General features: G+C 42.8%; 1 protein-coding gene across 2 annotated transcripts in view; it reads left to right on the plus strand.

The window, feature by feature from the left end:
- LOC144792346 (clustered mitochondria protein homolog) overlaps positions 1-14,513 on the plus strand; it is a 487,620-nt gene that overhangs the window by 271,983 nt on the left and 201,124 nt on the right. For both annotated transcript variants that reach the window (XM_078667308.1, XM_078667307.1), the window contains exon 3: positions 2,894-3,065. In XM_078667308.1, coding sequence (XP_078523434.1) covers positions 2,894-3,065 — 172 coding nt within the window. The remainder of the gene's footprint in view (positions 1-2,893; positions 3,066-14,513) is intronic.

Consider the following 14,513-nt stretch of genomic DNA (forward strand, 5'->3'; position numbering starts at 1 on the left):
GCATCAATTCTAGCAAAAAAACCGTTATTGGCTCTAGTATATGATTATGTTTCGTTGGATATAAGTGTGCACTGTCAACAGGTTGGGAGGTTTCCCATCCAGACCATTACATTAATGATAATGTATGCACATGGTTGCAATAATTTATCACTCCTAATAACTGGAGATGGATTACGTTTACTGAAGTCAGTGATGGAATGAGGCATTGTGATTTGTGATTCTGGTTTTCAAGTGTGGTAACATTGACCTGATGTAAAGTGCTACCCCCCCTGTATGGTTATGTGCTGTACTGTACATGGTGGGGGGTGGGGAGGTGTGGTAGAGTGATATTTGGGGCCAGAACCGTATAGGGGTCAAATGCGATGTGGCCAAAGGTATTTCTTTCAGCCTTATGCATTTTCATAAATTACTGCATAGTATTATGTATTGTGTGTATAATAAATGCATTTTCCCTTTCCTAAAGAGAAAGTAGAAACTTTAAATTTGTTTATTGAGTGTTCTTATTGCATGCCAGCGAATGGTGATTACTAGCCCACACTACCTCCCTTGATTAGGCCTTCGACTGCTCTGCTTCTTTATCCTGAGAGAGTCAAGCTCTACAATGAGGTTACCAAGTGCCTTTGACAGGCACAGCAAATTGACAGCAACAATGAAGATATGTTACAGTGTTTCTTTCATTTTCTCATATTCCTGTTGATACCTAACAACTAAATGTAGTCCCATTATACTGTATTACCTAAAAAAGGAATGTCTTTGGCTATTGCCACATATCCATGAGGGCACCTAATATTGGCTCTTGATGATTTCTTGTTAAAATCTGTGATTTTAAACCCAGGTATCTTTAGTTCCTCCAGCTGTTATAAACCAGATTTTCAATTAATTTTCAATTAATCCTGTGATTTACTATAGAAACCAAGGTCCTTTCCCTGTCTTTCCCGGGATGCCTCTTATGAGTGTGGGAAGTCTGATCAGGCTCCTGGAAAGAAGAAAGCGTGATCTGGAGAGACACCTCCAACCTGCCTCCTGGGATCCTCCCTGAATTTTTCTATACACCTCCTTGTGGAACCACTGCCCCAAGTGCCTCGGAAAAAGAATGGATGATTAGGAATGATCCCTCCTGTCTGTCTCCATGGATCCCTTGTCAGTGTTTCCTTTCCTGTCTTTTATACCCTGGACGGTGGTCTTTCCCCACCTTCCTTTTGTGGTATCCAAACGTGTGAGAGAACTTTGTTGTCTGAAGACTCCACTCACCTTGTGGCTAAGACTATTCTTTTTGGTCGAGGTTCCCACTCTTATCATTGTAGCCTTGACAATTTTAAAACTTGACTTTACCTTTCTTTTTTGACCTTCTTTCTGATATGGCGGTGAACTGGTCTATGGTGTCAGCAATACCCTGTGCAAACAGGGTATTCTGCATGGATCTCCACTGGTTTCCTATCCACTGGATTCCCGCCAATCTACCAATCACCAGTGATGGTGACGTACGGGCAGCAGTCACACTGTTGTAATCCTCATACCTCCATGATGGCAGTGAGTCTCCCTGCACAGGCTGGACCCTTTTTTATATGGATCGTAAGGTGAGTGGCATAAATCCTCTATATGCCCCCACCCAGCCCCTGACATGCAGTGAGGGAATCACTGAAGTACCTGTATTACCCTGAGAGAGCAATGTGATAAAACTGTTAAAAGGAATACGGTTAGAGATCCAGGACCCAACAGAGAACCCGATTTTTGAAACTTTGTGGAACCAACCATCGAAAAGGAGCTTAATCAATTAAAAAATATGACAATTAGGAACCCAGTAGATATCATAATTGGGTCGTTATGACCCAACAAATTGCTAGCCATTCTTTTTCTAGTGTTGTTCATGCAATTTTATATGGGAGAAGTTTTCAACTTAAGAACAGAATGGGATAGACTCCATCCTAAAACTTAAGAACTCTACCTCTGCTCGAAGCATTTATCGTGATATAAAGGTTATGGTGAATTCGGAGCAACATAATATCAGACCAGCAGAAAAGGAAGAATTAGTTGTTTAGCACTATCTCCTGTTGAGTTCCCAAGGCTCCTTGTGTAGAACTATTTTCATTATTAGGGATGTGAGAAGACCTGCTAAATCAGAAACACTCAGAATAACTCACAGCCTCCTCGAAAGATATGTCATTTGTTTTCAGGAAGGGGCAAGGAATTTCCTGTACACCTTTCAAAGAGGTCTGGGGTTGGCCCATCTGTAATGCAAAACCTATTGTTCTCAACTTTCTTTTGTGTTTCTGTTAGTAGGGTAGTTAATTGGTTCTCATTCAGTGTTTCCCACATTAATTGTCTTTGTGTCTTTTGGCTACATTTTTTTCAAGTATTATACAGATAACATTCAGATCCAGATTCAGGCCATTCTGCCAAGCTGGTAGTTTCCGAGTTGGATGCAGATGCAAGGCTTCTTTCAGACCTTTAGGGGCTTCCATGAACCAGCCACAAACGTCAGTATGGCTCATTCTAGTCCCAGCCTCCTGCATTATGAGCAGGTTAGAACACTTGTGCTTAGGCTGACTTTGCTTTCCAGTCCAGCCCTGGATACATTGGAATCATTGACTCTAGCATTTGAAGTAAAGTGTCCAGTTTTTTCACTGGCTCCTCCTTATTAGTGAACATTTAGAACAGTGCATACATTAGAGGCAGGTATAAAACACCCCTCTCATTCATCAGTATTTTGTGCACATTTATCTTTTCAGATGACCAAAGATTTTTTCAGATTATATATGTTTTTCACGTTGTCTGTTTGTCAAATTGCAAGAATATAAATCTAGAGGTTGACCCACAAAGTTAGCCTTGCTGTGAACAGCTTGCATTACAAGTGATGGCTTGGTGTATTAGTGTCTTCGATTTCCCCACATAGGTGTCCTCCAGGGAGCTTGTTCAGGAGATAATTCAGGTCCTTATGGAACATGAAGACTCCTGTCATCGCACCTGCTTCTCGCTGCAGCATGAAGGAAGTGTTCTGGACACCTTCTCTGAGCTGACGACGGTGGAGGGACTTAAAGATGGGTCTGTCCTGAAGGCGATAGAAGGTGAGAGACTCACCCGCTGGCTGACATATGAAATCCTATGCTTACTAATTTATTTGTCATTATGATAGCATATCTTTTTGTGCACATTTTAAAGCCAGTATTGTTTTGAGAATATATAGATCATGGTGGCATATGGTATAATGTTAGTCATTGCTGTCTTGTTTTCGTTAAGGTATAGGAAGCTCGAAGCAACCCAAAGAAACGAAAGTAAAGATTTGGGAGATTATTGCAGACACTGTGCGCTGGTGCAAACTCAGGACGAGCACATTTTGCACTGTTTTGCTTCTGGCTTTAGCTTAGTATGAGATGAAACAAACCAATCTTGCCCTGGCTCATGTTATGAGGGTTTCAACTGAGACAAGAAATGTTAGGAGCTATTTCTAAATATTTAAAACGTTTTATATACACACTACAAAAAAGTCAGAATTCTATTTGATTTTTGTTTTGCCTTGTTACATATAACCGTTGCAATATTTGTATGGGAAAGTTCAGGTTTATTTTATTTGCTAAGGGCCCGATTCACAGGACTAACGTAAGACAAAATCCTAAACTTACTGCCATTTTGGCATTCACAGAGCAGTTATAGCAGATTTGAGTAGATTCAAGAATTGCTGCCATCTGAAAATGTGCAAGTAGAGCAAATACATTGCAAGCAGGGTTCCAGCGAGTTTAACCACCCCTATCCCCAGTAGATCATTTATCAGCTAATATTTACTCTTAATGTGCATAGTTAATTAAAACCATTACACTGCTGGCTGGTCATTATGAGCCTATGTCTCATTTTTTCCTATTAAAAGAGAATATAAAATGGTAATAAGATCCTAAGTGTACATAAAAGGTGATATTCGCTATGCGATTGTGCGAATTTATTCTAAATTAACCCAATTAGTCTGTGCTGTGGCTGCTACCTCCTTCTGGAAGATGTCAAAGAATTGGGCTATGCAAATGTTCAGCATGAGGTTTCGTGGGTACAGCGATTCAATAAGCATTTGCCTGCAATTCAGACTTCCCAGCGCCCTTAATTCTTTGTGTAACAAGGCCATTCGGTGGTTCAACAAGCATGGACAAATCAGATAAAGTGCAAGCAGATCAATAAAGTGCGAGCAGGGTTCCAGCGAGGTTAACCACCCCTGAACCTATGCAGTAACATACAGTATACAATATAACCAAAGATACACAATATAAAAGAATATGACAACTTGTGTCATGTATCTATAGCAGCTATAGCAGATTTGAGTAAATGCAAGAATTACTGCCATCAGAAAACGTGTAAGCAGATCAATAAAGTGCAAGCTAGGTTCCAGCGAGTTTAACCACCCCTTTACCCAGTAGATCATGTATCTGCAAATATTTTCTTAAAAAGTGCATAGTTAATAAAAACTATTACACTGCCGGCTAGTCATTATGAGCCTTTGTCCCATTTTTCCTATTAAAAGAGGACTTAAAATGGTAATAAGATGCCAAGTGTTCATAAAAGGTGATGTTCGCTATGCGATTGTGCAAATTTGTTCTAAATTAACCCCATTAGTCTGCGCTGTGACTGCTACCTCCTTCTTGTGAGATGTCAAAGAATGCACTATTCAGCGTGAGGTTTCGTGGGCACAGCGATACAATAAGCACTTGCTGCAACTCAGAATTCCGGGAGCTCCTCATTTTTTACTTAACAAGGTCCTTCAGTGGTTTAACAAGCAAGGACAAATGCAAAAAACACGTATCTGGGTTTCATCAACTGAGTTGCATAGAATGTATTTTTGCTAGTTTTTATATGAATTGAGTAGCTGGCTGCCAAAAACAGTTGCTCCAGGCTATTTGTTTAATAATTTAGGACCAGCCACCCATGTGACCGCTTTGGAAGGTTGCTGTTATCCTCCAGTCGACTCTGGATACATTTATTTACTGTTTCTTTTTTTTTTTTTTAAATACAGCCTCAGTTGTTGACAATTGCCACAGCTCCCCAAAACCCAGGATTTTAATGGATTCCGCTAAGTAGTTCTGGAAATGTACTGCTCTTGTATGCAAATTTATTTCAGCCCAAACATAGTAGTCCAAGGATTCCCTTGCAGCAGACCGAGCTTTGTAACAGAATTTCAGGAAGGCGTCTTTCCTGGCCAAGGTTTGTTTTACCAGGGCAAACTTGCACTTTACTTGACTATGGGAAGTGGTTCTCGGAAGGTGGAAGACGAGCTTATACATTCTGATCTGAAGGGAATCCAGAAGTTTTGCATCCCGCCCAAGCATCAGTTCGCTGCTGTATGCTAGTATTGGCAAACATTTGGCTTTAATCACAGTTAGGAGTGGCATCAAAGAGTGGACCCACATTTTTTTTAAAGGGTTATGAACATAGAGTTCATTGCCACAGCTTTTTCATTGATCATATTTGGGGGGGGACAAAGGAAGCCTGTGAGTCTAGCTTAACTCCCAGATATTTATAGAAGGTTACTTCTTCTATTGGCTGACCGTTAAGCTGCCACAGCTCCTGTCTGGTGATGTGCTTCCTAGGTGACATCACTTTTGTTCTTTTAAGGTTGATTTCGAGGTGGTTATCCATTGTGTAGAGCTTGTTGATTAATTAATCAATCAATCAATGAAGCTTTATTTCTATATCCAGTGTCATAAAAGCATTAAGATTAATCTTTGAAGCCCCACTCATGTTTGTCTCAGCAACAGTAGGCCATCGGCAAGGAGAATGTTCGAAATGGGGTGACCTCCCAGACTTGGGGTATGCAAAGGCACTTTATCAAGGACACTTAAAATATCAGAGACAAGAAGATTAAACAATAGGAGGGCAAGAACACACGCCTGTTTGAATGCCATTGTTGTTGCTACAGCCCTTGAATGATGCCTTCAGTTCCCCACTTTGATCTTCACCCACGTGTTGGTGTAGAGCATTCTGATGGCTCTTAAAAAGTTTGGAGGAATACCCCAAGCTGATAATTTGGTCCACAACTTTCCATGGAGTGCGTGGTCAAAGGCCACCTTGAAGTCAAGTAAACACATATATAGGTCCAAGCTGCGATCACAAGCTCTATCCATTAGCAGCCCCACCTCCATCAAATTTGTGAGAGTGCCTTTGTGTTTTCGCGAAGCCTGTTTGATTGAAAGGGATTCTTCCTGACTTTGTAGCCCAGTTGGAGAGGTCATGCAGCAATAGAGATGAGAAGAGCTTGAGCCCCACATCTAATAAGGCTGTGAGGTGGTAGCTGTTTGGTGAGGATGAGTTACCGCCTTTGAAGATTGGGTGGAGTATTGAGCCCTGTCAGCTCGCCGACATGCCCCGAAAGCAGAATCTTGTTGAACATTATTGCCAAGTTCTTTATCCATGCTGCAGTACTATTTTTTATTTTGGCCTGCTGGGTGCTATTGGGGCCTGGTGCGCATTTGAAGCGAGATCCGTCTTTCACTGTAATGATTGCACTAATAAGTAGTAACTTAGTCCCTTGAGTTTGAGCAGAATGTGGCTTTCCATAGTGTTTTTCGTTTTCTCAGTTTCTGTGCTTGCCCCACATACTGGGTGTGTTGAAAAATGGGGTTTAACGAACTCCACCCAGACCACATCACTGATATTGACATTATTGGCAGCCCGCAAGCCTTTTTTCTAGATTGTTAATGATCCTCTAGAACTTTCTTGAGTCTTTACTTTTCATGGCACCTATAAACGTTGCCCCGAATCTCTCATCCAGACTTAATTTTTGGGACTATACCTCTTTTTTAAGCCTTCTACGATCCTCCCTCAGTCTTGCAATTAACAGGTTGTTTCATGGACAGATCATTATTTGCCTCAGAGTTCGACTAATTCTTGACTTTACAAAGCGTATGTTTTTTGGAAGGTTGGTCTTTCTGCAGCCAGTGATGAACCTAACCAAGCTTTTGGCTGGAACCAGTGCCACTATTTGGTCTGTGAATGATTACCAGGCTCTTACTGGAACCTTCTCATTCTTGACTGCAGTTTCCAATACTTCTAGTGGCCTAGCAACCAGGTCTTGGATATTATCAGAGTTCCATCTTAGCCACTTGAGGTTTTTGGTATTGGCTTTTTCGATCAGAACTCTTGCAGGGGTGAGTCTAGAGGGCTTGGTTGTTATCCATACATTTTAAGGCTGGTGGTCACTTTCATAGCTATTATCAATCCTGAAGTCCATGACCATGTTGCATATGTTGGAACTCACACTGGTATAACCTATATATAATGATTTTGTGGTTGAGTCCCAGGTCCATGATGGTGGAATGTCCCCCGGAATCTTCTGTTCAGAATTGCCAGTCCTGCATGTTCACAGGCTCTGAGCAATCTTCGACCTATTTCGCCTGGGTGGTTTGTTTCTGGATAGATTTGCTCCAGTAATATGCCAGGCAAGGCACTTCTTGCCTCTTCTTCTGGAGAATCTTCAGGCTGAAGAGATTCATGTTGAAATCACCAGTTTCTAGAAAGTTTGATGTCATATGATTGCTTTTCAAGGCAGTGAGTTGGTCAATCAACCTCTCAACCAAGGTCTCCTTACCTCTGAAGTCGATGTAAATGTTGATTAGCATGAAGGGGAGATACCATGTGTCGGGAGCACCCTTCCAGAACTAATGCCTGTATCCATGGGTCTTGTGTGACCAATGTTTTCCCCTTATGGATATGCTAGAACAGATGTAGACCTATAGACCTCCTTTGGCCCTGCCATATTTTCTTAATTTCTGTGCACAGACCTGATGCTCCATGAACCCAATGAGTGGGTTGCTTGTCATGGTCCATGTCTCCTGGAGAGCTATTATGTCACAGTTTTTCCAGTACTGTATCAGGTCTGGGTCTTCTGTTGTAGCTGCTAAGCTCCCCAACATTCCAAGAACAGATTCAAAGATTGTCATTTGCACTGGGTCGACAGGCTTAATTTGGCTTTAATCCCTTCTTTGTGATGATGATAGGGCAGAGGGTAGCCAGCCCCAGTTGTATTACTCTTTCTTAATTGTGGGAACCCTGCACCTCTCCACAGTATGAATCTCATTGATTTTAATAATTAGCCCATGTGGTGCATCTGAGGGGGCTGGTCCTACTGCGCCTTAAGTATTGAGCTAGTAGATCTTCTCTTGTTGGTCCTCTCGTCTTTGTTCAGTAGAATATGTGTGTATAATTGGCCTTGAAATGGTGACATTTTGATGCCTCAGGTTCTCATCACGTCTTTTCTTGCAAAAAATTCTGCATGTAGTTCTGGGACAATAAACATGACTAGAGTGGGTTCAGTGATTTGATTGCCTCGGGCAGGAATGAATTTCCCACCGAGGCACTGAAAAATAGTAATACAGTCTTTTTTTTTGCAGAGTTTTATATAGCGCGAACTAGACCCGAACCGAATCAGGTATCAGAGCGCTTTACATAGCACCAGTTACGTTACATTACACGAGGACACACTTTCATTTTAGGCACGGGGAGATTAAGTGATTTGCCCAGAATCACAGGTTTTTTTTTTGGCGTCGTTACTGAGACTCGAACCCAGATCCCCACGTCCGAGGTCGAGCGCCTTAGCCGTTAGGCCAACCCCTCTCCCCAAAGTCCTTGAGTCATTTGTACAACTAGGAAAAAACCTGTCTCAAACAACCTTGTCTCTTTCACTTATAATTTGTTTTAAATTTTGACCCATGGCTTTCCGAGAGAGAGCGAGAGAGAGAAAGAGAGAGAGAATCAATTTTGAAATGGCTAGTTATATTTGATTTATACCTGCATAAAGGACGGCCATGTTTGGGAACCGATCTGAGCCAGTACTTCTGAAGGTGACATATCTGCGCAGGATTGCATTGAATCAACCCACTTTTCTCGTTTTATGTCAGATGACTGTAATGCAAGAAGAGTGTTGCATCAACACAAACCATCACCGAAGTGCCATACCACCCCAAACCAGGATGTTTCGTCTTTTTAACAAGTGAATCAGAGCCAATTTTAAGATAATATTGTCAATTCTCATTGAAGGTATGATATACTCTGCTGCTCGAGTGTAATTTATAAGTAGACGCGGGGTCAATGCAGTGTGATAATACCCATGACAAACAGCCTCTAGGCTCCTATCTTCATCTCTAAGGTCAATGTGACTACCTTATTGACAACCACATTCCCCATAATCTGCCTCTTCATACCAAGGGATAATGCTTCATGTGGCCTGTTATTCACACAGAACGATAGATGTTTAATACATTGTGCCTATCATGGGCACCAAGACTTCCTGAGATTACAAATGTATGCGCCTGTTGTCCCAAGACTGCCTTCTCCTCCTGGACTAATGCTGTTCACCGCTCCCACTCCATCAGCGGCAATGACATTCTGATTTGGCTGTGAAAATGAAAGCTTGGGAGCCACATTGCATCACCAAACAGTTGCCAGTTATCAACTCGTTTGCAGCGGTACTGGCATTGTATAGTACCTGACGTTTAGTTTGGGCCCAGTTGGGGTGTACAGATTACTGCTGTAGTCTAGTCCACAGATGACACCATTCTCTGCCAGTGCGCCATAGTACAAGTATCGGGGTCCACAACTCTGGTTAATGAAGACGATGGGCTTGCACCATAGTGTGTGGTGCAGCGGCCAGGACAGCTGACTTCGGAGCACAGGGTTCACAGTTCGATCCCCGGCGGCAGCTCAGCCCAGCACCATGTGACTCTGGGCAATAGCTCACTTAATTTCCATGACAGCCCCCAGTGCCTTGAGACCCATAAGGCTGAGTAGTTCGCGCTTTACAAATTCGGGTTTACATTTACATTACCTGCCTGGTGAAACCCACAAGAATCAGAATACATATATCATGAAATGCTGATTTTGTTGTGCCTCTTGAGCTTGCATCATTGTAGTTGTCACTTTTGAAAAGGGGGTCAGTGATGTGGCAACATAATCATAAGGAAGATTGGTGAATTAAGGCTGCTACACAATCTACCATTGCATATGTTGATATCTCCGGGTCCATGAGATAACTCCTTTTCTCAAAAGTGATCTCTGAGACCGGAATTGTCGCTTGTCACATCAAGATACCTGAAGTCACCATGGACTCACATATGAAAGAACTGATGGCAAACAGAGTGCCCGTTAGAATGGTGGAAGACTCTACCTCAGGACTTGTAGAGTAAGCAAAGTTGATCTGCTCCGACCTGGCTTTGTTTCTCTATATTCAACAAGGATAAAACAGACATCAGAATAGAATTTTCATCTATGGGAACTGCACTGGTGTAATATGGATTTGGAAGACAGGAGCAGAATGAATAATGTCAGACTCTTGGGGATTTCTGAGATTGTGGGAAAAGGACATCTTGCATTTCTTGGTTGACCTGCTTTCACACCTGCTAGAAATTACTTCATAACTGGAGTTCCGGAAGGTCCAAAGGATCCAGTAAATCTGTCATGAAATCCTTGCCTCATCCCATTGTGGCATTCTTCCTGTAACACTAGCAAGACACTTTTATCTAGATTTTTCAATCAACAATAATCTTAGGTGGAGCAACATTTTGACCTTATGATTCCAACTCTTGAAATTTGAATGTAAACATGGCCTGATGGGACCTGCAACAATGGTAATACTAATGGATGGCTATACTCATGAATTCTCAGACCCAGGAGGGCATGGAAAGGCTCATTCATTTGTTAAGATTGTTGGAAACTTGATGTTCACAGGAATGGCTCTGAGATCTCCTTTGACCAACTTGTAATAGAAGAGAATTATCCACATCCAGACAAGGGAGTGAGTAAACCCAAAGTGTACTCTGAAGACTGAGAGAAGTCCTGCAACACTGATGGAGAGTGGGGATCACTCACCACCTTCATTCAATTTCAGATATTAGACCTCATCAGCAACAAAATGTGAAAGTCTCCTGATATTGGAACACTAGACGTTCAGTAGCATCACTCATACACATCACAGTCCTAGTACTGGTAGCTTCTGTCTTTAGTATTGGCCCCGTATTCATATAGAATTTTTATACTGAGACTCCTCTAATCACAATGTTGTGCTCTTGCCCCTCTGAACAGCCACGCCGGCTCATTTCTGCATACCCCTAATCCCCACCATTTAGTGTTAGTCAGTTGTCTTCCTCCACAATGGCAAGTGGGACTTCTGTCTCCCCATTACCCCACCAGATTGCAGTTATGCAGTGAAGGCAGGGCCAAATGACCTGAATGTAGCTCTGTCACTCCATTGCAGGGGTGTCACCTGCATCCTCATTCTCTGTGCGATCTGAGCTTCCCTTGTCACTGACAAGAGTAGTCGGTGCAGCAGGAAGCACGTCTTTCCTGTTGAAGTTATTGCTAATGCTGCACTACACCTATTTTTCCTCTTCCTTTCTGCCCCCAACCACCCCTGTGTTCAGTACCAAGGAAGTGATACCCCATCACTGGTACAAGAAATGCTGATACCTTACACCCCACATGCCTCTGGTTGGTCTCACATAGGATATAATTACCAAGAGTTTGTTGCAGCGCCACCACTACATCTTTTCCCTTTGGTACACAGGACCTTTAACCCACCATATTCTCCAAGCCAGTGCAATCTTCCTCACAGGGAGATTCAACCCTGCCAAGTACCACGCATCAGACTAACACATTTTAATGTGGTGGTCCACATCACTGCACTAAATTGGAAAGTCACTCATTATAGGCATGCCTCACCTGTCTCTTAGACACATTGCTGCTATTTAATTCCCAGTTGCTGACTGAAACTCATAGCTGGTGGAGTGGCAGCACTCCGTGGTGTGCATGCTGCTCTCGGCAGGCTTATGTGGGCTGGCTGGGCTGAGCTGCTAGCTACATTGTAAAAAAGTTAGCCTGGGTTTCCTTCACCGTGGCAACTGGACTTATGACACAGAGATTAATAGGTAGAGATGTCCTTCTGCCTCCCACAGTGGTGTAGCTTGCACCGCTGCAGGCGCATGGTCAAAGTAACTTTTAAAGTCAATATTGAGCCCCGCAACCAGACGGACCTGAACCCAATCCCCACGGTTGGTGGCGGCTACTGTGGAGCCCAGCACACCACAGTGCTGCCGCTGCTGCTGAGAAGCAACATTGTCTGAAGACTGCAGCCCGGTGAGTGGCCACAGCACATTTGCAGTGGGAGTCATTGTTGAGGCCACCCACAAGGCAGCCCGTAACCAAATTGCTGCTAGAGAGATCTCTCTCAGTCTCTTCTAAATTTGGTTGGTAATGGTTTATAATGATAGCCGGTGTAACGTAGTCATGATCAGCTGCCTGCCAGTGCCCTGTGTGTTGCTGAAGTTCACACACAGTCTAGTCTCTCTGTGGTGCACAAAGTATTTTTCAGGAGCCCCTAATTGTGTGAAATAGTTCAAGTCACACTTACTAACTTGTTTTGGGCCACGCCGGTGATGGTCGGGTGACTCTCGTTAGTGGTGACAGAGATAGTGTCACTCATAGTCATTGAAATGTCACTCTTAAGTACCCAGAAGTTATGAAAATGTCACACATAGCAATCTGAAACCTTGGCAACTATGGAGAGTGCAAGAGACTCTTCAACACCATACTATTTCTGGATGATTATAGCCTCTCACATTTCATGAAGAAAAAGCAAATTCTTAACTATTTGGCCACCAAATCCACAGACATTACCCTTTTATAGGAGACCCACCATTTGCCTGTTGAACTAGACTAGTTGAAACGTATTTAGGTGGGCAAGGTGGTCATCAGCAATCAGTCTTCTTCCTTTGGCTTTCAGGAAATATTTACCAATAAGGTTTTTTAAGATATGGAAGGATACAGGGAGCAGATTTATCGGTACTAAAAATCCCAGTATGGGCACAGTATAGTGGGAGGTTCAATCTGTGCACCTAAGAGGCACCAAAGCTGACTTCTTTCCTAATCTATCTTGATTATTTGCAGAATATGGCAAAGATCACATTGTTGTTGGGGAGATTAGAATATTGTACTGCAGCCTCTACTTTGCAGATCTACTAAATTGAAACCTGTCCGTAATGATCGTATGTCAATGTTCAGAGAGCTTCCATGAGACCTAACATCCTTGATTCATTGAGGCTGAGCAACCTGACAGGCAGATGCTCCACCTTTGTCTCCTGTGTACCTCGGACGTGTTCCACGGTGCACTTCTTCCTCATTTCTCACTGCTCCCACTAGATGGTGGAAAATAGGGCCTGCTCCAGTCATATTGAGTTTGTACTAGGACCATGTGTCAATGTCAACACAGTACTGGAGAATTAATATCACTAAGTACAGAACTCCTAAGGATACAAAACAACTGTACTTTCTTGACTGTCTTCATGACAATGATGGCCCTGTCTCCTATTGTGAAGTTCTGTGGGCATGGGATAAACCTTGCCTTTGTGGAGCATGATGAGGGGCTAAATGTTGATGAGGTAGCAGTTGAGAGACAGACACCAGAGGCTGGGGTGCTCAATTGGATACTTTACCTATAGATACAGAAGATATCCCTCCAAGGAAATGTAGAATGCAACTCCTTAGTCTCCTCTCAAGTATGAAACCTCCAGATTAAACTGGCTTCACTTTGAATAAGGGAAAAGGGGTTGTTGCTAGCTGCTTAATTGAAGCAAAGAAAATTACTATGAGCATTTCCAATCATTATTGACCCTTTGGGTTCCTTGAAAACACATACACTCAAAATACACATTTGTCCTTCTTTAAACAGCAGTTTTATTCCAACTATGGGGACTCCTAGGAAGCAGAGCATCTGTTCATGTACTCTCTTAATCTCCCAACAGTCATCAGTGAAGCCATCCAAATGCTAGAAGGAGACGTTATAATAGAGGACATTTTGGAGGTTATCAACAAGATGCCTCCGGGGCGGTCTGGGGAAAATGACTGCCCTATAGAATTGTATCAAATGTATAGACCTCTATTTCTCTCACTCTCACATCTGGTGGTAGCCCCAAAGTACAACTTTCTTTCAGAATGCTTCCCCTACCTGCACCCCATCTGTTTCTTCATGATTTCAATAAACAAATTAGCACGTTTGTATGGGCTGGGACTCAATCAAGGCTCAAAGCATCAAAAAGTGCAAGTAGTCACACCTTCTTGAGGTATAAGGCTACAGAACGTGCAAGTGTGCAATACAGCCCACACATTAACGCAATTGGCTGACCTTCATCCCATTTTCTAACTGAATCCCACAAGGGAGTCTGAAGGAAACTGTAGCTGGGAATCTAAGTGTCTTAGGAATCATTTGAGGCCCAAATCACACACCACTGAGGAACTGTAATATAATTGATTGTTCGTTCCTGAGCTCCTGGTCCTCTGTTCTCAGAAGCTAAAATATTCAGATATAGTGAAATGACACAAAACCCTCGATTGATGATCGGCCGATACTCTGAGGGGGATGGATAGCCAGTGGTACCTGAACAGTAGATGTCATGCTACAGGAGAGACTGATAAAGCCCTTCCCTGCTCTATTGGTGGAATTTAATTTAGACAACTCACAACACTGGACACCTATGCAGCCAGCACACTGCTTG

Source organism: Lissotriton helveticus, chromosome 11 (assembly GCF_964261635.1).
Source record: "Lissotriton helveticus chromosome 11, aLisHel1.1, whole genome shotgun sequence".
NCBI lineage: Eukaryota > Metazoa > Chordata > Amphibia > Caudata > Salamandridae > Lissotriton > Lissotriton helveticus.